The sequence below is a fragment of the Saccostrea cucullata genome, unplaced genomic scaffold (assembly GCF_032062105.1).
Source record: "Saccostrea cucullata isolate Sc308-1 unplaced genomic scaffold, CSIRO_AGI_Scuc_v1 ctg9955, whole genome shotgun sequence".
In the NCBI taxonomy this organism is placed as follows: Eukaryota; Metazoa; Mollusca; class Bivalvia; order Ostreida; family Ostreidae; genus Saccostrea; species Saccostrea cuccullata.
The window spans coordinates 4665-29416 of record NW_026937151.1 but is presented as its reverse complement, the minus strand read 5'-3'; the positions used below and the strand labels follow the sequence as shown (position 1 = coordinate 29416).

The following is a 24752-nucleotide window of genomic DNA, read 5'->3' as shown; positions in this document are numbered from 1 at the left end:
ACAATACAAAGAAGGATATGGAGATAACGAACAGTATTCAATATCAAAGTCCATGAAACAATAACGTCAAAATAATATTGTCATATAAAACAGATAAAAGACATTAGCAAATGTAAATTATAGACCATATCATAATCCAGGACAGAATGAAGATCACACATGTGGCAATATCAGATTTATTAAATATTGTTTTTTTTTTTACTTTTAGCAATAACATTATAAGTTATGTACTTTCAAAAAAATAAAAATCCAGCCCTTCTTGATTTTTTAAAGCCTTATGAATATATTTTTGCCTAAAAACATGTTACATGAAGTTAAATTGACACAGATGAAAAGAAATTGATATTTTTAAGATAATGACCCAGAAACTATTATTCTTTAATCCATTTAGAAATATGATTCAGAAAGTAATATTTTTTTGTTGTCCAATAACATCAAGAATTTAAAGTTTAAAGTCACCTTTCATATTCTAATTATATATAAAAATATTTTTTTATTGCTTAAAGATAATGCTATAAATGTGTGATCTCTCGTTTTGTTTATCTTTGGTATAAAATATTGCAATGTATTTTTTTATGTTCAAATTAAGTATATACAAAATTTTTTTGTAAGAAACAAGAAAATATATAAATATAAATATGTATATGTTTCTAATAGAATTATTATTCTCCGTGTTTTTTATCACATGATTTAAAAAGAAAAAAAGAATTTTACACATCGTAATATTATTTACTTGTTATCTGTAAATTATGTTAATTTTAAAAAAATGTCATTATAATACATGTGACTTGCTTCCCGTCAGAAAAAAAGTGGAAAATTTTTAAGGTACGCTTTTCGTATTGTAAGTGAGTTATTGCTATCTGGATTTGTAGTACAGATCATGGATATTCTATTGTGTGATCTCTTGATACGTTTGTATAAAATAGTAATTAATTCTATGTAAAAAGTATTTATACAATTTGTTAGAAACAATGAGAATTTTTATGTTTTTTATCAATGATTTGAAAAGAAAGTTTCAATTTCTTAGACGTATTCTTTTACCTTTTCTCTGTAAATCATGTTTTTTTTTTTAAAGAAAGCTCTTATAAACATGTAACACATCTATACTTGTACCTTAGAATAGGACATTCTTGAGAATGCTTAAGTAATGATTGAATTACGCAGTAGAGCACGTGGAGAATTATACAATAGAGGAAAATCGGCGAAAATAATACATTTAAAAAGAGGAACGTTTAAGATAAAAAAAGTAGAAAAAGCAAAATGACAGCTATATCAAATTTACATGCATGCTATCAGCAAGTTTTCATAGACCATGCAGTTGAATAGCCGAGACATTGATAGGGTGTCGGTGTTTTTGCGTCTGGGAACCTTTTACTAGTTTTATTCATCTTTTAATAAGTCGCCCACAGTGGTTAGAGTCTAGAGTCGCGAAGTAAGAAGTCCCAATGTGTGACGTGGAGACCGGTCCTTTGGATGAGACTGTATAAACCGATGTCCCCTCTCGCCGTAGGTGCTGGCACGAAAAAGATCCCTCCCTGCTTAATTGCCCTTAGTATCGAGTTTAGGACAAAATTTGCAGCTCTCAACCGGCAATTTGTGGCGTCTCCATAAAAGTTGAAATTTCTAAAGCGGGAAATTAAAAAATTTGAAATTAATCATATTTAAATAAAACGTTTATACAGGCAACATCCATTCTGTATATCAATTTTATTATGCTGTCATGGTTACTCTATCGTTTTTAGCTCACCTGAGCCATACTCTATTTTGTTATACTTTTGTAAAGAAAATATTATCCTTTTCTATCATGTTTATTCTTATTTATATTTTAATATTAGTTGTTTTAACTTTTTGTGTTAATATTCACATTTTTGAATTATAAAGGTTAAGAACCAATGGGCCACATTCATGTTTTCCACATCTTTCCTCGTGTTTTTCTTTTCCGCTCAGCGTGAAGGTAATTTAAATTTTCAAATGTGGGAACCAAAAAATATATTAACAAGGGGAGATTCTATGTTTGTAAAGTAAAAAATAAGGTGGGTTAATTGTAAAAAACCTTCAAAATGTACCTGAATCACTAGATTTATATCGGGCCAGAAAGCTGAAACTTCTATGGAAGCATCCTATTGTCTTGTTTTCTTTTTATTAAAAAAGTAGATTTTAAATTGTTCAAAAGCAGCTGGACATCAGCGATACGGCATTATTTAAAGGGGAATTTGAAGTTAAACATAGAAATATATATTTTAAAAATCTTTAAAAATCTTCTTCTCAAAACCCACTGTGCCAGAAAAGCTGAAACTTATGTTGAAGCATCCTGGGGTAGTGTAGATTCTAAATTGTAAAAATCATGACCCCCGGGGATAGGGCGGCGCCACAATGGGAAATCCAAGCTTTAAATAGAAATATATAGGAAACATCTTTTAAAATCTTCTTCTTAATAACCACTGGGCCAGAAAAGCTGAAACTTATGTGGAAGCATCAAAGGGTAGTGTAGATTCTAAATTGTTCAAATCATGATCCCCTTTCCTAAGGTAGGGTGGGGCCACAATGGGGAATTAAAGTTTTATATAGACATACATGTATATCGGAAAAAAATCTCTGATAATCTTTTTTAAAACAACGGCCATGTTTTTTTTAAATATTTACACATCTTGATGGTATATCACGGTTTTATTTTTGATTTGATTTATGAAAGAGTTGAAAAAAATTATAAAAAAAAATAATGTGGCAACTCAAGTTTTAAATAAAAAAAGAAACTTTAATATTTCAATCCTTTCGACAGGAAAAATCTTTGAAAATTTTATTCATTTCCATTTTTAGAGTTAAAATAGCAAAACTAATTAAATGTATTTACGATAATTGCATCTCACTACCATACAATGGTTATGCTTTGTCCATGATATTCCACGGTTTTTCCATATACGAGGGTTGATCCAAAAGTTTTGTCACAACATCGATAAAATTGCTTCTAGTCGACGTAAATTATCAAAATTACACATGATGGTAGATACATTTATTACAAATCAATTCTGAAAAATTCAAATTAAAATGATTTATACTTTTCAAATTATCTCACTATATACAAAGAGCAATTATGGTAGTCGCCGCTCCCCGATAACGTCATATGACAGATATGCACTGTCACACATTTTTAAAACGCTTACCCATCGTTTCATTAAAAAGATTGATATTGAAAAACACATTCACACATTTTACTGTCTTGAAGAATTATAGCCACCAATTGTACACTCTATCAGTAATTTAGATTTTGTTATAGTTTTGTAAAGAAAATACAATAATTCCTTTAATTACCCATGACCCGCCCAAATCTCTGACATATTTTATGATCAAGTATATTTTTACATTTTTCCTGTGTTGATTTAATATATCATGTATCTATTGAATTTCCAAATTTTGAGGAAAAAACCTAAAACTCCGTTCGGCGTTTTATTTAATTTCGACATTTCATTTCTTTAAAACATCAGATATAAACAATAATGTTTGTGATAAAATAACATTGTCGCATTTTATTTAACTTCAGGCTAGATCGAAATTGTCAATGTTGTCTTTTTAAAAAATATTTGGCGATTAGACGATTTTTTTATGCTTTTTTAAATGTGTTTTTCTTTTTTATTCCAACAATATACAATTTAAAACTTGACGTTTAGTTTTGATTTTTAATGTTTAATGTTTTAAACGTCGGAAAATGAATTCCATTTAACATTATCATAAAACTTTCAATTTTGATTAGATTTCTTTTTCTGCATCTTTTGGTCCCCTAAAAATTAATATTCAATAAAAATTAATAATTTTCCCGAACTTTGTTGTAGGCTCTCATCATGACAAAGCTTCACTCATAGTGATGTAAGAAAGTCTTTTATGTTTTTTTTTGCTCATAAATAGTAACGTTAAGCGGAGACAGAAAACACTTATGAAAATAAAGTGTGTGTGTAAGGGTGCTTGTGATCTGTTATAATTACTCACCTTAAAGAGGAAAACCCTCAGTATTTTTATTTTGCAAGAATGTGTTATGTTTTCTATTATTTTATTTTCAACAGCTTATAAAACATGTGTAGGTTTATCACTACATAATAGCGATTGATTTCCAATGATTTCTAGTTATAGAAGAACCGACAAAAATTACAAGAATTATGTGATATTTTGGTTTTAATTTTAAAAAGGAAAATAAATCATACAATAGATACTAAAAAGAAAAATCGTATCTTGTGTTATAAGAATAAGAAAACAGCATCTATATATTGAAAGGTATTTAGCAGGAAATTATATTTGTATGACTCCAAAGTCATATGGTGAAGCAAATGTTTTGCCAACGCCAATGATTTGGAATGTTCTTAGACATTGAATTTAATATTACAGTTCAAGAGAAATAATTCTTTGAAGTTATGAACAAGAGTTTAACAATGTTCATGCGATATTTATGAAGAAAGAAAAGGGAAAAAATCCACCGTTTGTAATATAAAATTTACAGTTATCCCAAAATGTTTCCAAGTAATATTCTTTCAAAAGTACATTTCAGATAAACTAACTTAACCAGTTTTCAAAGGATAAAAAAGTACAAATGATGTGTTTTTATTAACTTTTTTATAATATGACTCTTTGAGGGATGAACACTAAATACAGATAAGGGTCATCACAGGGCAATACTAATAAAAGAAAAACAAATAAACATGTAACAAAATCAACTTTGATTGTGACAATAGTATAGAACCGTAGTAGGTGTCTTTATGAATTACAATTGATATTGAGAACAGTAGAGTCTAGTTGTGACAGATATTTTATTACTGTTCTGTCTTCATTATATGTTTTATTTGTTAAAAACTGATATTTTAATTGCATATAAATTGTAAACTCTACTGGGAATATATATGAAGGATAAGATTGTAAGTTAAAGGCATTGGACATTAACCAAATTGATATTGAAAATTAATCTCAATTAGTAAGTAAAATTATGTGGCATGCATCATTTAAAATATGATAAGAGTTTTAGAATGTATAGCACAGAAGTATTCTTGAAAATTAAGTTGTCGTGCCTCTGAAAATGACAAGTCAAACAATAGAGTTTCTAAACTGACATAAATGTACATATACATCTAAATGGATGTTATAAATAAATTGTGCTGGTACAATCCCATGAGTTGCTACATGCCTTATTCAGTTTCTGTACAGAAAAGCTGATACCTTACGTATAAATTTTGTCTAAGGTAATAGCATATTTTACCAACACAACAAGAAACAAAACAGAAGACTTGATGCACGATATTTTTTTTTCAAAAATCATATCAATTTTTTTAAAGTACACAAAAGTAGGTAACTGTACTGTATAAATGACTACTGTTGTTTTATTTATTTATTAATTTATTTTTTTGATTTTTTCCCTAATATTTGTTTTAAAATAACAAGGTACATGTAAGTCAGGCACATCCTAAATTTTTATAAGTACAGGGATTTCACACTCTGAACCATTCATGAAGACAATAAAAATTCCAATTTTCTACAAAATCATGCATTGATTCCAATCAAGGTTTCTGTAATTATGATATTGCATACCTGATCTTAATAAAAGTATTTCGAACCCAACGTTGATACAATCAGAAAGATTTTCTTACTTAAAATCTCAAAAGTTCGGAATGTTCAACTAGTGGTCAATTGTTTTTCTGCATGAAATTTTTAAAGTATTAGCATTCAGCTAATGGTCAATTGCAATCTGCTATTTTATTCTAATCAGTTGAACACGTTCAGAAAAGAATTCAACTTCTAATGTAAACTGTTTTCAGGTTATCAGTTGCATTGTCGACTAGTTGACTGCTAGTTGACGACTTTTGACGGTCAACTACACCATTCTGTATGGGTTCTATTTAAAAACAGATTTTTATTTAAGATATGGAACTAGATATTCGCAGACAAGTCCCACTTTAATATAACCTTCTTGATGAGTCTGGCATGGTCTGGTTCAGTGATTTTATCTGTTAAGAAGTAAATTTTTAGTTGCAAAAAAACGCGTTGAAATTCATCTTTACGAAAGTTCTTAATTTATTATTAGTGTAAATAAAATAGAATTGTAAGCAAATACGATGTGTCATTGAATCAAATGCTGGCAGGCGTTTTTCATACTCATTGTTAGGCTATTATTTACACACTCAATTATTTTTAATTTTTAACCGCCATCTACACTATCGTCCTTATCTGTTTTTACAATCGGTCCATAGTAAACCTGTCTGTTGAGAAACTATAAATAAGGTTGTTTTACATGGGAACAGGAATGCTTTATATTTTGATCAAAGAAAAAAAGGTGGAATTTGGTAAGGTGGGATGTGTAACAAACCTATCAGTGTAGTGAATATACATTGAACGTCGATATTAGACCTAAATGTGGCATTGGAGATCCTAATAGGAGACCTGCTTTTGAGTAGCAATTTCATTCTCTGTTTATGTGGTATGTGATATTTTACCTTTCCTGGTTATTTTCTGTGTCCAGATTCCTACAACTTTTCAATGAGGTCACGAGTAAGTTACATATGTGACAATATTGTAGTAAACAATCTCTATGTGTTGTGTTTTATTTTTAAAATTGGTGACATCTCAGGGTTTGATTTTTGATTCTCTAATTTATGAAAGAGTTCGCAAAAAATACTCTTAAATATAATGTGGCATTTCAGGTTTTAAATAAAAATTATAAACTCGTCAAATATTTCTGATAGTAAAAATAATAAAAAAAAAGCCATTAAATAGATAATATTTGTTATCTATTCAAAATATATCATTTCTAATTGAGAATTAGATTAGCAAATTTAATTTTCTACAAAAAAAATCATATACATGGGATTAGAATTAAAGTTGTGAAATGGAAATATTTCCATTTCCAATTGTTTTCTCTATGATAAACACTACAAAAGTGAATCTTGTTAATTACATTGTAATACCCTTTGGTATGTATATTTCTCTGTTACTCAAAGGTCAGGTGTCAACCTGCATGTATATCACTGGCGTATAAATATACTCATGAAAAAATATATGTTTTGTTTAATTGTTTACTAAGTAGTTTGATATGATATATCTTTTAAACAAACACAATAAATAATGAATTATCTTTGGCTCGAAAGCAAGTCACTAGTCAAAGCTGTCCACTATCACCGAGGCCTCGCGAGTCCGAGAACTCCACTTCCGTAACAGCCAGGTGGAGAAATTGACATTGCCACATGGATCTGCACGTGCTCCATCATCTGATACAGACATCGTGTCTCAGACATTACCATCCGACTTCATAAGCAACTCAACCTCTTCTGTTATTCTAACATCCATACAAATCGGTTTCCTGACCATGCTGACCAGCTCCCAATTCATCAACTGCAACATTGCACTCAATATGGTAGCGGAGAAGTGATGTTCGTGCTTCCGAGAATCTAAATCTAGGTCACATGTATAATTAAAGTCAGCAAGATTACTTTGATCATTAATTAAAATTGTTTTGTTATTTATTTTATAAATGTTGATATTTGACTTCGGTAACTATAAATAATCAATTAATTTGTTTCGTGTTTTTGGGACTATTTTTTATAGTAAAATTTGACGTCATAGGGCCTTGTGCATTTCAAATCTACTCAATTAGACGGTATTTCGAATTAATTTAAGATGGTTCGCCCGTTATGCAAATTATCCCATGTTTCCCACTATTGTTGATGCCCTGGCATACCCTCAAAACTAGACAGTGATTCCTTAAGTAAGATTGATTCATTGATTACAATTTTTAAAATTTAACTTTTTATTGACAGAAATATTGGGATGTTTAAGTAATGGACTTTAATAACAAATCTAATGATATGCATTTATGTTTATTGTATTTTACAACGTATTTTATATCTTTTATTATGCTTTGTCCTTGATATTCCACGGTTTTTCCATATAGTAGAATTCCATCATGACAAAGCTTCACTCATAGTGATGTAAGATGTTTTGAAGTGTATCCTTTTTTCTCATAACTTATAAAGGTTAAGGGGAGAGGGAAAACACTTATGATGATAAAGTGTGTTAAAGGCTGCTTGTAATCTGTTATAATTACTCATCTCAAAGAGGGGAATCCTCGTGATTGGCACGTCTTCTTAAGAGTGTTTTATGTCCTTTATTTTTCTGTTCAACAACTTATAAAACATGTGTAGCTTAATAACTATATATCAGCGTTTGATTTTCAATTCTTTTGATTTATATGAGAATGTCAAAAACTAGTAAAATTATGTGACATTTGAGTTTTAATTTTAGAAAAAGGCAAATCAATCATGTATATTCCGACAGGAAAAATCGTGTCCTGTGCTATAAAAATAAAACATGGCATTTGTATATTGACATTTTTTTGTAGCAAATTATATTTGTATGACTCCAAAGTCCAGTAGTGACGCAAAAATTTGATCATCTCGCCAAACTCTGATGAAATATATAAGAAATTTAATTTAATATTATAACTTAAGTGAAATAATTCTTGGAAGAAAAAAAAATGGCGGCCTACATGTCCGGACGGCGTAGTAGACGGTCTCAGGGAACGAACGAAATACGCGACTCCCAAGGCTTCCAACAAGGTGAAATCGTGTCAGATGAGAACGAAGACGATAGCAGTTCCCATCATGATCATTTTGAAGATGAGGAACTTTCAGAAGAAGAAGGAACAGAAGATTACGAAATCAGTGAGTTAACACAAATGTCTGAGCACGATGAGAACAATAGTCAAACTTGTCATGATTATGAATTGCAGCAATCAGACATCCAGAAACTAAACACAGAGCTAGAAAATCTTCCCAAAAAAAGATATATTGAAAAGTTATTGAACCTGACAAATAACAATGAGTTTGCAATTGCAACGTACAGAAATGCACTGCATGATAGAGCTAGGTCAATAGAGGGGTTCCCAAAGGGTACACTCATTAAGAGAAAGTCTACCACGACAGGTTCACGAACTGAAAAGTACGTCAACGACTGCTACAGTCTGTATATGTATATAAATGGCGACCCATCGCACACCGAAGGATTAATTATAGAACCTAAATCTGTGCAACCAAGCTTTGAATTTTCGCTTACTACAAGTACTGAAATTCAAACACAACTACAAAATCTAACAGAGAGAGTGTTAAAATTAGAACATGAAAATCGTACAAAAACGAACACGATTAGATTAATTCAACAAAGTGTTCAGTCATTATCTCTTGATAACGAAAGGCTCCGAGAAGAAATTTCGTCAAAAATACAAATCTGATATCTCAGCAGAAAATCACAAATCAAAAATTGGACAGTGTCGGCGAATTTCATTATCAAACTTATGAAAATCAAATTGCCTCTTTAGAGTCCGAAAACAGAAAACTGACGAGAATGCACCAAAATCAGCAAAAGCAAATAAACGAAATAAAATACGGCAATTCAAATAAGGCGTCATAACCCCTTTCTGAACCCCTCAATTACATTCCAATGACTAACGGAACCAAGTCTGACAATTATCCCAGAAGCGCCCCACATTCCGGCACTCAAACAATCAAGCGTACACAGGTGGAAAATGTCCAGTCATCCGAGACATTTAACGCTAGCATGTCGGGGGAAACCCAATCTAAATTTAGTATGCAAGAAGACGAGGACACGTATGCGCCCCGTGACAGATTGACTGTTCATACCAAACCATTTATAATCAACCATAAACCATTATATTCTTCACAGATAAGTAAGTCCAAGAACCAGAACAAGCAAATAAGTGACGAACACGAAAGTGCTTACTCGAACACACAGGAGCCAGAAAATATCGGGTATCGATCAAACACCGGTATGCAGAACAAGGAGAAGAACAAAGATGGAGAAGAAGAAGAAGTGTTCCAAGGCATAACTTACAAACCAGCTGCCAGATACTACATGTCTGGATTAACAGATGCTACAACCCACGCTGGTATCCTAGCTTTCTTTAATCGTCAAAACATTAAAGTCACGCATATTCGAGTATTTGAATCAAAGTATGGAAAGTCTCCGAAGTCTGCAAAAATTAACATTTGTCCTTTTAGCGCGGACTTTGTCGAATCGGATCAATTTCAACTGCCAAAGGGAGTGCGCATGAGAAGGTGGCTCAGCGTAAAACAGTGGCATCAGAAATGGGCCGACAGAGAAGACCTAGATCAGGAAGAATAACTGACTTTAATCGTAATTACAAACATTAAAGTTACATTTACATCTGTGATGTTGCTCAGTCTATTAACTTGGAACGTTAGAGGTATCATATCTTCATCATTATGTTTGTCAAATGTTATGAGGCATACTGATTGTGATATAATAGTTGTATGTGAACACAAGCTTTGTCCACAATATTCTAAGTTCCTTAATAGTATTGATTTCAATTATCAAAGCATGGTTAAATGTGAACAAATTTCAATTGGTAGCTCCCATGGAAAATCAGGTGTTGGGGTATTGTACAAAAAGTCTATGAGTTTCAATATTAAAGAAATCAATGTTGAATCAAGTAGAATTATCGCATGTGAAATAAAGCAAAGGTCTGGGTACCCTATTTTTATCTTTGGAGTGTACTTACCGGCAGATAATAGTATTGATACTTATATTGAAGAGCTGATAAGGCTAGATAACATGTGTACATATTATTCAAATTTTGGTCATGTTATAATTGCCGGCGATTTTAACGCAAGCTGCATAGTTAAAGATTATGGAAAATCAAATGTACTTAAGTCAAAAGAATTGGTCAATTTTATAGAGTCAAACCGGTTATTTAACCCATATAATAGTTTTAAAGCAACAGAACCTAATCCCCAATACACTTTTACTGGAAATGAAACCATGCTTGACTACATATTCCTGGATGAAAGCTTTACACAGCAAGTGAAAACATTTAAAATTTTTAATGAAGGTGAAATTTCGAATACATCAGACCATTTACCGGTTTATGTTGAGATAATAGTGAATGAAAATATCCATACTTTGTCACCTATCGATAAACAACTTCCGGCGTGGCATAGAGCATCAAACGAACAGATTGCATCGTATGAGAATGTAGTTAATTATGAAATAACCACTACCGACATCGCATCAAAGATTCAAACATCTAAAGAAATAGAGTCCGTGTATAACCATATTACAACTATTATGACTAAAGCAGCACAAAAGACAATACCAATTTCTAAATATAACAAACACACAAAACCCTACTGGACAAGTGATGTCAAAAGCGCACATCAGAACGAACGTCATATGAGAAAATTATGGATGAATGATGGAAAACCACGAGGAATGGAATATGCATCCTACAGTAATTATAAAAAAGCTAAGCGTGAATTTAGAAATACTCTGGACAACGCGTACGAAATGTATATTGATGGTGTAAATAAAGATATAGATGACGCAGCAGGATGTGACGTACGACTATTCTGGCGCTTACTTAAACAGCAGAGACCAAAGAAAGATAAGATATATCCAGAAATTAGACATAAAAACAAAGTAGGAAACTCTCCGGAGGGTGTTGCAGAGGTTTTTGCTAATTACTTTGAAGAAATTTATCAACAGCATAATGAAAATCAGTTTGATGAAATCTTCTTTAAAAATACACAAGAAGAATATAAGCAAATAAAAGCGATTATTTCCAATGCTAATTTACCAGGAGGTCCTATATTGCGTTCTGAAGTCTTAGACTCCGTTTTATCCTTGAAAAACAGAAAAGCCCCTGGGGTAGACCAAATACAAGCGGAGCATATTAAACACTGTGGGGAGAAAATGACACAAATTCTTTGCGACATATTTAACGCAATCCTAGAAGTTAAATACGTTCCGTCATTGTGGAAGAAAAGTATTATTGTCCCTATACATAAAGGTAATCACAAACCAAAAGCAGACCCTAATAGTTATAGACCAGTATCACTTTTATGTACAATTTTTAAAGTGTTTGAAAAAATCATTCATGATCGAATACAATCATTTATTTTGAGTAATGAGCACTTTCCCAATGATCATCAGCAAGGGTACCAAAAAAGTTTAAGTTGTACTACAGCATCATTTGTATTACAAGAAACCATATACTACAACATAGAAAACAAAAGCAATGTATATTCTGCATTTTTAGACAGTACTAAAGCTTTTGACTCCGTGTGGAGACAAGGTTTGATGGTTAAGTTGAATAAATTGGTGATAATTGGCAAATTATGGTCTATCATTGATGATTTTCATATAGATACAAAAAGTGCTATTGTTGTTAATGGATGTATGTCAAAATTGTTTAATGTTGAACAAGGTGTACGGCAAGGAGGGGTTTTATCAGGCTTTTTGTATTCAGTTTTTATAAATGACTTGCTCATTGAACTTAATAATTCTAGTAAAAATATGGGTATTTTAAACACCAAAATTTCAAACCCAACCCTTGCAGATGACATAGCTTTGTTAAGTTTGACCCCAGCAGGTCTTCAAATGTTACTTAATGTTGCCTATGAGTACTCATGTAAATGGCGTTTTAATTTTAGTGCTGAAAAATCAAATGTTGTAATATTTAGAGACAATAACAAAAAAGTATTTAGTAATTACGCATGGCATGTTGGTAACAAGGTTATACCAATTTCGGCAAATTACATCCATCTTGGCGTTCAACAGACATCAAACCTTCGAGCTTTACCGAACACTATCCGCACTTGTGGAAAAGTAAGGAAATCCTACTTTGGAATAAAAGCAAATATGGTTAAGAAGCCTCATCCCAGGACGTTAGTCAGTATTTATAAAAAAGTTGTATTACCCTCAGTTTTATTTGGCTGTGAGTTATGGAACAACTTAAAAATAAAAGATTTGAACATTCTGAATAGATTTCAACATTTTATTGTCAAAGATATACAAAATTTTCACAAATCAACAAGAACTGCTGTTTGCGAAAGTATGCTAGGATTACAACCAATACAAGCTGAAATTGATAAAAGAAAACTATATTTCTTTGGAAAGCTCTGCGGCATGGATAGTTATCTCCTTCCAAAACAAGTCTTTACTATACAAATGTTCGAGTATCTTAACCATAACCAGACATCAAAATTCGGGTTTGTCCAAGATCTTATCCATATTATCCAGAAATACTCCTTAGAAAGATTTCTTCATACATACATAAGTAATACCAGTTTTCCGTCCAAAAATATTTGGAAGAATATTGTAAAACAAGCTATTAATTCCCACTACAATTCTTCATGGAAAGACATTATTTACTCAGATCCAGATTTCACAGACTTCAAGTTTCTCCATACATCTGTGAATTTGGCTCCACTCTGGACATATCCACTCTCAACAAAAGAAATGCAAGTAGTTAAGTTCATTGCAAATCTATGGACTCTTGTACCAAAAAAGGACATATTCCACTGCATAATCTGCCCGAACCCCTTTACAAACAGTTTCCAACATGCCATAGCGTCGTGTTCTATAACATCTAATGAAAGATCTAATTTTATGTTTGAATTATCATACGAATACAGCAATGTTTACATAGTTTTTGTTAATTTAAATGAGTATGATTTTTACTTATCTGTTCTTAGGGGTACCCATGACCAAGTTTTAGACAAAAAGAAGTTTATGTTAAAATGTTTTTCATTTATAGTTTCTAGTATAGTCACTTACAATGACAATGTGTATGAAACACAAACATGAGATTGTTCTTTTTATGTTTTCACACAGCTAATATTAACTACTTGTTCTATACATTTATATATATATATTTATCTTTTTTTTTACTTCTCATTGATGTATATATGTTGTAATTGATGTGTTGTAATTCAAATCTCCAAATGGAGGAAATAAAGAACGAATGAATGATCCATATTAGCCTTAGATTGAATGGAATTTAGTGTATAGTGGATATGTATGGGCTGAATAAACAGCGTGGCTAGAACTAATTTCCATGTTTTAGTATCAGAATGTAAGAGTGGGACATGTCCTAATTTATGACCTTTTCCTCCCTTTGATTTACTCAATAAAAACTAATCATAAACAAAATCTATCTGGTAAAAAAATTATTTTTAACTGTGTTTTTATTCCCAATGATCAAATGCATCTTTCCACCACAGCATTTTTTGATATTTGAAGTATTTATTTTTTTTTTATCTTAAGAAACTTGCTTCCTTTCATAGACTTCAATGCAATCTCCAATAATTAATTTCTTCTTAGGTAATAATTTTTTTGAAAATTTCTCTTGGTAAATCCTTTTCTACTCTTAAATGCTTTAAGATAATATCAGGATATTTTACAAACAATTGATATTTAAGGTTAGAAATTTTGGTCCTAATATGGGTCGGATACCTTAATGTCGGATAAAATAAGTTAACTAGTTTCAAAGGATTAAAATCGTGTACACCATTCAAAAAATAATAGAAAGGTCGGACATTGCACTTCAAGTTTTCAGTTTCTAATGAAGCGCTGTATATAAGGTTCTTTTAATTAATCTCTATGCACATATATATATATATATATATAGGATATGGAAATAACGATCAGTATTTAATCTCAAATTCCATAAAACAATACAAAACAAGAGAAGAGCAAATACAGACCCATGACACATCAGAGGTGGGATCAGGTGCCATAGAAGAGTGAGCATCCCCTGCCGACCGGTCACACCCGCTGTGTACTCATTATCATGATCGTGAAATAACGGAAATATTCTTCGTCAATTCATTGTATAAATAATAGACTAACAATTGGTATGAAAAACGTCAGTCAGCATTAGACCCAATGACATATTGTATTTGCTGACAAAAGCATAGTTTAGACCATAGAACTTACGAAATGACGACATTAAATGAAACTGCTGATATTCTTGTTTTATCAACTTGCTTGTCATTAATTAACCTCGTTTTAGAAATTGTTCATACATAGAGCATGCTCTTGCGTATCGAATCAGCTGAGATACATATACTCCGTATGCAGGTGAAGAAAGTATATTGCTGTATAACTAAGTAATGCAGTATCTTTAAGATGGGAAACGGTGGAAATTCTGTGTCTTTACCTATCTCAATAATCTTTTGTTTTATAGTACTCATTTATCCCTATGGCTATGCAGCTGCTACTGGACACTGTGCATTTATATTTTGATATAACCTCACTTTATATTGCACATACTATTTTTTGGTTTCTCTCATATCCTTAGGATACTGATTACAGAGAGAAGAAGTGTTGGAATCTGCGTGTTTTTATTATGTTTGTTATTTTTATTTTTTACACAAAAACTCGAAATGATTAAGTGATAAAGAAGACCCTCCAAATGATAAGGTCTGTGTCGTGGGCTGTTTATGATGTGTCCCCGGTATAATACAGTCGTAAAGTTAATAATATAAAAGACGTTAATAATATAAAGCCCAATTATCAGTATCAAACCGTGGTTGGTGTTTTAAGTGATGAACTTAATGAATCACTACTGCTATCGAGAAAAGTAGAGTCTTGTGATATAAGAGGTTTTATAATTGTCCTGTTTTCATTGTTTTTTTTCCATTGACTTTAATTACAAGCTTGTTTGTATAATACTACTGAACGTCGACAATAATGTCTAATAAAAATTGGACATTACCCCCTTTTATCTGGAAATTAAGCATAGAAATTATATTCTTATGAATAAATATTTAGGCTTCTGATATAAAACATTTTATTAGGCCACTGGCTTTTCAACTCAAATCATAACACCTGGAAGTAGTGGATTTCCAGTCAAGGGTCGTTTTGTCATCAATTTCGTAATTTCTAATTTGACACATCTTCAACTAAATGTTCAGCATTCTGTCATACTTGACACTGTGGCCACAGGAAGAAACCTGGTAACCTTTAAATAAGGTATACAAGGAATGATCAAACGTTTTACAAATCGATGGAAAAAATCAAATAAAGTAGTCAAATTCAGCTATTATGTTTACATTTTATAGTACATCGTCCGGTTATAATGCACATATGCCTCCGATCTGTCCATAAACGAATTGGATGGTCTATGTGGTCCTGCTACATTTAGGTAGTCTAATTTTTACAACAGAAGGTCTAGGCGATCCTGCTAGGTTGCGTACAGTTCACAGGTGTATATTTCTTATCATTCAGTTTTTTTGGAACAGGAATATTACCTTATTAGAAAAAGTTAATTTTTTAACAATAGGAAGTGTTGGGTGAAATATCTTATCCTTGTGAAAATATTATGCCCATCACAAACCGATCCACCAATCGTCTGTGTGTCGTGTACCCAATGCTTATCTAGTAAACGAGCTTTCTTTTTTCTGTTTCTGATCCAATTACAGTCTAAAGTAGCCGTATTGTAACGATTTTTTATGTGAATATGATTAAAAGAGTCTAAATATTGTACATAAAAACTGTGCATATATATTTACATGGTATCCTGGAATTTTAAGGCTTGGGAATATTACTTTGGACTAGCTTTCTGAACTGGTGCTAAAAGGCTAACTTTACTTTTGACAATCAACGGAATGGCTAGGAAGTTGAATAGTGTGATGAATAAAAATTTATTCAACTAAATAAGATTTAAAATAAGATCAAACATTTTGGTTACATGCAGTTGGTAATTTATATTTTATTTGGTAATCTATATTTTATTTCCAATATCCAAGATGGCGAGCAATATTAAAAAAAACAAAAGGACTCACCTTCTTTTTATTATACCCAGCTTGAAAAGCTGGAGGGTATATACATGTAGTAATTTGGATGTCCGTCAGTCTGTCTATCTGTCTATACATATGCATGTATGTATGTCCGTCCGTTCGTCTTTAACGCTTTGTGGTACCCATCTTTTATCCATAACTCCTTAATACCACTGAATGATATTTGATAAAACGTTTAAGGGAACAATAGATAAGGAAACATATCGCTTTCTATGCGATAATAGACCCTCATTAAAATGCGGTCATCTTTACTTGCTCCCTAAAATACATGTACACAAAATCAAAGACAATGTACGAGATGCCCTCATGAAAGGCCAATGCAGCATCAGACAGCTACCACCTGGTCGCCCAATTATTTCACAGTGCGATACGCCAACACGTAACATAGGTGCTTACTGTGATTATTTTCTCATTCCTATCGTACAAAAACAATCAACATATATTAAGGACACTACAGATTTTATCAACAGAATAGAAACCCTCAAACTTCCAGCAGACGTGCTGATGATTACATATGACGTAACAAGTATGTACACTAACATGGAATTTGACGAGCTCCTCTCTGCCGTCAATGAAGCATATCAAAGCGCTGATAAGCCACAAAGAGACATCCCTTATCCAGATGCTGAAGATCTTATCTTCCTTTTAAAGTGTGTCTTAGAAAACAATTACTTTGAATTCAATGGAAAATACTACAAACAAATTATAGGCTGTAGTATGGGTGCGATACCATCCCCTGAAATCTCAGATACAAGAATGTATCAAATCACAAATCATATTATGTCCACATTCAAATTCGCCAACCAAGTCCTCTATCATGGTAGATACAGAGATGACGGGTTTATAGCCTTCAACGGCACAAAAGAGGAAATTCTAGAATTCTTCGATATCGGCAATACCTGTCATGATCACTTAAAATTCACCTTTAAAATCTCAGATGAAAGTGTTAACTTTCTTGACACCACAGTGTACAAAGGCCTGAGATTCCAAAAGAGTAATGTCCTCGATATACAATCATATGTAAAACCAACAAATAATTTTCAGTATTTACACAGAGAAAGCGCCCACAGTCCTTCAGTATTTAAAGGACTTGTAAAAGGTGAATGCATCAGACATGCAAGAAATACAAGTGATTCATCTATCCTGACAACAGTTTTAGCAAACTTTAAGACACACTTAATCAAGAGAGGCTACTCTGATAAGGAAATCGATCCCATTATCACTGAAATGGGCAAAACAAACAGAAAAAAATACTTGCACGAAAAAATCATGAAACAAAAACAGCGTCAACCAAATGTTATGATTACCAAATACAATCCATATGTCAAGGGTTTAAAAAAAACGCCTTCTTAAACACTGGAACATTTTGCAAACAGACACAATTTGCAAAGAGTTATTTATCGATGAACCAATAATCGCCTACAGTAAACACAAAAACATAGGCGAAATGATAATTAAGTCACGCTTACAATAGCTTAAGTCTTAAACTCAAGGTCGGGCTCCTGATGATGGCGGGCCTTAAGAGCAAAAAATCATATTTCTCTTTAAAAACCGCCGAAACACTCTATGGCTCCATAATAACAATTTATTGAAAAAATCATAAGTGGTCTAGAGTGTCGAGCCCTGCTAAATTTACGACAGGCTTGGTTGATTGATGTCTTTTTTCAAGAATCTTTATTGATATTATCATTGTGCACCTCCTGGTTTCTTTTTTGATCACACACTTATTTAGGGATTCCCATAGCCGAACATAGACACTTCCATTATATTCATATTTTGGTCTTATTTTTTAAAGAGTTAATTCTTTTGCTTGTCCGAGTTGTTCACATGTATGGGCAAAGCGTGCATTTTGCCTTTAAAATTATATGGGAGACGGGGTATCATTGACTGAGCTCACATAACCTCTAGTTTATAAAAACATTCAAAAATTTTAAAAGAAGTCTCCTTAAACGGTATATATTCACATTCCGTGTATTTTTCCTAATAAAATGTATTAGAAATCCGAGACATTCAAATTACTATAACACACTCGAAACCTTGTCACCGCGCGTTAGAAGACACAGTAGGAACTACATGCATTTTCTATAATCTAGGAACTCCAAAATGTACAATGTGTTGACTCAATTAAAACAAAAACTGTCATCCTGTTAAATTAACGTAAAATTACTACAGATGTGAGTTTAAAATTAATTTGTCACTTTAACCTCGCTATGTTTGTTGCGTTATCTAACTTTGTTACGTCATCTGACGTCACAAACGGCTCTTACGTCTGTTAACCATGTCAGTTTTGAAAGGCGCTCAATAAAGAATTCACAATAAAGATAACCGAAATTAGAATTGTGAAGCAGGGAAATAAGAGAATGTAAATATAAGCATTGAATTCATATTTTTGGCTGTCTTCGGTCCTATAACACACATGGCCGTGCCGTCAAATTTTCAATTTGTCGGCACGGCCAGGTGTGTTATAGGACGGAAGACAGCCAAAAATATGAATTCAATATCTAATTAAATGTATTTTTCTTCGAAAATAAAGTAGGTTGAGTTTATACAAGATCCATTTTCTGTTATTTTTAGGTATTTATGATTTTTATGAAATTATGGTGATTCAAAACCAACTTCGAGGTAAAAATATATATATATATATATATGATTAAAATTAATTACTTTGAATATTTTCGTCTTCATAAGAAAGTAAAAGTTGGATGATCATTTATAGAATACATCCATGTTCCTCTAAAATGTAATTGAAAACTTTTTTTGTTCTCCATTTCTTTATCAAGTACCTTTTTTTAATGTTCAAAGATGTCAAATTAAACAAAATATGTTGAAATACATTTAACTAAGCCAAATGTAACCATTATATTTAATAAACTCTCATGCGATATCTGCTGGCGAATCTTTTTAAAAATTGATTTAAAAAAAACATTTCAATCGAAATAAAAATGCAATGCATGCACCGTCCTACATGTTTCTAGAACAATGCTCTCTTTAGAAAATAACTAATAAAATCTAATAAAAAGGAGTAAAAAAAACTATACAATAATTTTAGGTCATACAACTCTTTTATGAAAAAAATACACAACCAGATATAAAGAAAATAAAGTGCATTGAACACCTTTAAGCCTCATTTCAAATAAACACGAAAAAAATACAAAGTAGTTTCAATTGCTCTTGATCTGCTTGGTTAAGTACTATCTCCGGTTTAAGAAGAAAGCATCAAAAACGACTTCAAATATGCATCATTACTTATAGGTTAGTAATATCTACTTTAAAATTGATTGTGATGTCTCATGGTTAATTTAGGGAAATCCCCAACCGTCTCTATATATACGGCCGTGTGTTGTCGTCTAGGACAAAGTGATATCTATCGCTAGCACTAGTATTTAATCTGTACTTTGAAACCATGAAGTTTGCTATTCTCTTTACGATTCTGATAATAATTTCCGAAGCCATGACAGATTCCTTGTTAACTGGTACTTATAATCCGAACTGTACTCTACGTGATGTAAAGGAAATCGACGTCCTCCGTCAGCTTGTAAACCAAGAGACCCTCATCCGGGTATCCGTGGTCAATGACGTCAGAGCAGCAGTGAATGACATCAGCTCTGTTAAAAGAAGTTTGGAGGTCACTGAGGCAACGGTCGCCACTCTGCTGCAAACGATAGCAACGCTAAAAAGAGAGATTGCAACCCTGAGGCAAGACGACTCTTTATCGCAGAAGATCGAAAAATTAAAAAGGCAAATCGATACTTTAAATCAAAACAACTCTTTACAGCAGACCGTGGAAGTTTTGAGAAGGCAGATCGGTTTTCTCAGACGTGACAGAACTTTACAGAACTCGGTAAACTCATTGAAAAGAGAAATTAACTCCCAAAAGCGGGAGGGCAGGGAAAATATTGAAAATTGTCAGAAAAGGTTGCAGGAATTTGATCAAAAGTTCAAAATTCTTAGTGGAAATATAACGGCTATCGAACAGTATCTTACAAGGACCGAGGGGAAAACCATGGAAAAAGGTAATTTATCATTCTCTTTCATTTTCTTTCATCCCCCCTCTCTCTCTCTCTCTCTCTCTCTCTCTCTCTCTCTCTCTCTAGCTCCGTATATAATAATGACTCTCTGGATCATAATATCATATTCTCTTTCAGGTGTAAAACTAACAAGGGACTGTAGAGATCATTATTTACTTGGACACAGACAGTCTGGCGTATATAACATAAACCCTTTTGGTAACGAGACCAGTGTCAGCGTGTATTGTGACATGGTGACTGAGGGAGGAGGTTGGACAGTAAGATCTATTTTTGTATTTTGTCTCTCTCTTCTCTCTTCTCTCTCTTCTCTCTCTTTCACTTTTCTTCCTCTCTTCTCTCTCTGTCTCTCTATCCCATGAACTCCATGTACTATACTATCTTTTATAAACTTATAAAACTTTTTTCTCCCCTCTGTCTCTCCCTTCCTCTCTCTCTCCAATCAATTTCAGGTATTATAATATATCTTTCATAAATGATTTTTTTAAACTGATATTTAATATTTATACTGAAAACAAACTGACAAAAGTGATCATTTAATCATTTTTTATTTATCCTAACTTATAAAAAGCTAATAACATCGTGACAGTAAATATTTTTCATCACAAATTAGAAAAAAATGTGTACTATATCATGGATGTAGAGGCAAAACTTAAATATTTGTTAAGAAGTGAATACTTTAAGTAGATTTTCATATTAAGAATAGTTTATAAAATTAAACAATCGGATAATGTTTAAAGAATTGTTTCGTTGTCCTCTGTGGGCAGACTGGCCATACGGTCCCTACTCAAAACTTATTTTGCCCCAAATAAGCAATTATTTCTTCATGTACTATGGAAATATCATTTTGAAAATAAACATTGCAATCGAATTTATTTTTTTAAAAATTCAGACCAAATCGGGAGGGAGTAACCATTTTGTTTTTTTTTTATTTTAGCTCAGTTTAAAATTTACTTATAATTTAAATGAAAGAATATGCTAAAATTAAATGACTTTTTAATGAATAACGTATTTGAAACATTGTTTACTGTAAAACGTAGTAAAAAAAAACACTTCACTACTTTCCTTAATAAACCCACATAATTCATAAATCCTTAGGCTATCCAGAAACGTGTGAGTGGTTCGGTGTCATTCGACAGAATGTGGTCCGACTACAAGACGGGATTCGGTGTCATTCGACAGAACATGGGCGAAGTATAAGGATGGGATTCGGGAATTCTAACGGTTCCTACTGGATAGGTAACATATAAACAGTTATAGAATTACTACAGAGGACATAACAAATTTATAGCTCCCCGAGGGTTAAGATTCCAGATACAGAAATATTCCCCTCCCTCGGGGAAGCATTAATTTGTTATTTACATTGTACCCATTCTATAACTGTGTAATATTTTGATGATGTTTTAGGGGATGATAATTCTTCTGATTATTAACAGTTTAAATTAGCAATTAATTTTTTTAGCAGTTAAAATGAAGTTTTTAACAATTTATGTAAAATGCAATATAAAACGATTTCCCTACTTTGATTTCAAAACATGTATGTTCATTGCTGCATGCACTACACAATTAGAAATTTCTGCATACCTTCATAATCATATGTTGAATTATATGACAACTGGAAATAAATATGTTTTGCTTTATTAATTCTTTATATATTATACGACGATAAAATATTTAAGGAAATGAAGTCATACATCAACTTACCAAGAGAAGTAATTCCTCCCTCTACGTATCCATCACACTGACTAATGGGACAAAGCTCTATGAATTATACAACCAGTTCTCTGTTGATGACGAAACCAACAACTACCGACTTTTTCTTGGCGGGCCAGCTACCGGGACCCTGGGTAGGTAAACGGGAAAAAAGAATGTACGAATGACGACCTATATTAAGGAGAGAGAGAGGTAGAATGAGTTTATTTTCTTGTGACAGATAGACAAATGCCAATTCTTTCTGTGAGAATCAACCCTAGAATTACGTAATTAATGGAGGGGGATGCGTGGATATCAATATTTTGAAAGTAAAATTTTCCTTGTATATTGAAAATCAAGAGTCCCTACTATATGGGCCAATCAGTAATAAATTGCTAAAAGATTGAACATTTTCACGTCATAAACACTACATGCGTACTTGTACGTAATGTTGTCAGATACATAACTCATACAGAGAAATCAATTAAGGTGTTAAACGATTATTGAATAAAAAAACATGCATTGGAAATGTAATTAATTACAGTCGATAACAATGACTTTTTGTAATTTTCTCGCTTTTGTGTTGAACTGCTCAATTGCCGTGTAGAACATGTATTATAAATCAAAATTTCTAGTTCTCAACTGGCAAGTGATGGCGTCACAATATGAGTGAAAAATGTTCGAGAGGGACGCTAAACAAGATACAATCAATAAATCAATCAGTCTTTTATTTCTGTTGAGACTCATCATGTTCGTATACAGTCAAAAAAGAAATCAAATGACAACAGAAAAACCACGTTAAATATTAAATGAAAACAGTGTTCATCTATTGTAATTGAAAGCAATGCAATTTAAAGTAACTCAAAAAAAGTTTTTATTGTTGAATACTATAGATGCTTTAAGCATGAAATGTTAAGTAAATAATAATGATCTCATCTGAAATAGGTGTTTATGTTATATTTATCTTTGATAATTTTACAGGTGACTCTATGTTACACACTGGTGATTCTTACCACGATCTGTCTGGGATGTCGTTCAGTACCCCGGACAGAGATAACGACGGGTATAGAGGTGGTCACTGTGCTGCTCTCAGTAGGGGAGGCTGGTGGTTCAATGACTGTAACCGAGCCTTCCTTAACGGTCAATGGTCCCCGGGGTCCTGGTGGTACCCATGGTATCCTACAGTGACTGATAGTAAACAGATAAAAGAGACCCTCATGATGATAAAACCTAACTGACTTTTTATATCTTTATATCCATACTTGTTCACGCATGATATGAAAAGTTACATACTTTTATTATAGATGATGAAAACTTTACTTTTAGACATAATGGTGGTTTCTACAGTATATACAATGTAATAGATATATAATGTTATTATGTGTAATGAATTTATTGAAAAGTCCTTATGTGTATTATGTTTAAGATAGTGTTGTATATGTAACATTCATTACTAAAAACAAGAAAATCGCATTTACTATTGTTACATAATAAAACTTTTGTTTTTATTTTATCAATTGTAGTTTTATAATTAATAGTCTAATGATATAAAGTATGTTAACAACAAACACAATGTTTTTTTTTTAATATATTCCTTGAATTTCAACTGATCCCCGTGAAAGGTCACATAACTGGGTAGAAGTAGTATTCATCAGTCTGTCATCTCCGTACATGTGTGTTGATAATTAGAATTTCATTCTGTTACAGTTTATGAATGATGTAGAAATGATAATTGCGTAAATTTTATTTTCAAACACCAATATTACTCGTTACTTGTTCGTGTATTTTATATATACAGTGAGTGGAAAATGCTCCATGTAATTCCAAACCAATGAATGGGAAAACAAAGTATTATATGATGACTTTTTATGACAATAACGTTGAAGGCCTTCACAGAGTAACGTCATAAGCAAAAATCAAAATTCCCGCTCTTCTTGAGCAGTTTGAAGTTTTATAAGCCACCTTTAGAAACCTTAACGTCACACTGAAATATATTTGAGTCTTTTAGACAAAAATGCTACAGATCCCTTGAAGCAAATGTTGTTCATTTTACGGCGCTAAATTTTGCGCATGGATAGGGATATAAAAAATGCATGGTTATTGTCTTGAAATATAAGCGATATTTGGGCGAGGGAAAGAAAATGTGATAGAGGGCGAGGCTTGCGTTTTCAACCCTAATCCCAAATATCGCTTATATTTCAAGACAGTTATCATGTATTTTGTTTATCCTGCAACAAAATTTTACATTTGAACGTCCAAAACAAGCTTTCTCCGACTGATTTAGGCACATCTCTGCAGTTGAAACTAGGAAGCCATGGCGTAAACATTGCAATAAATGTGACGTAACAATGCTTTTAGAACGTCGGAATTCATGCGCGATGCTTTATTA

At 32.2% G+C, this 24752-nt stretch overlaps 1 protein-coding gene across 2 annotated transcripts in view; it reads left to right on the top strand.

Annotated features, from left to right (window-relative positions):
- The window catches only part of LOC134247450 (microfibril-associated glycoprotein 4-like), a 66986-nt gene extending 42863 nt beyond the window's left edge, over nt 1–24123 (top strand). The window contains exon 2 of one of the 2 annotated variants that reach the window (XR_009987852.1): nt 23345–23472. Coding sequence is in view for 1 of the 2 variants with exons in the window: in XM_062729814.1 (XP_062585798.1) it covers nt 23345–23601 (257 nt within the window). In the remaining variant the exon portion in view is untranslated. Of the gene's footprint in view, nt 1–23344 lie in introns of both variants that reach the window. The other variant, XM_062729814.1, reaches the window with a different exon arrangement.
- The last annotated feature ends 629 nt before the right edge of the window (nt 24124–24752 follow it).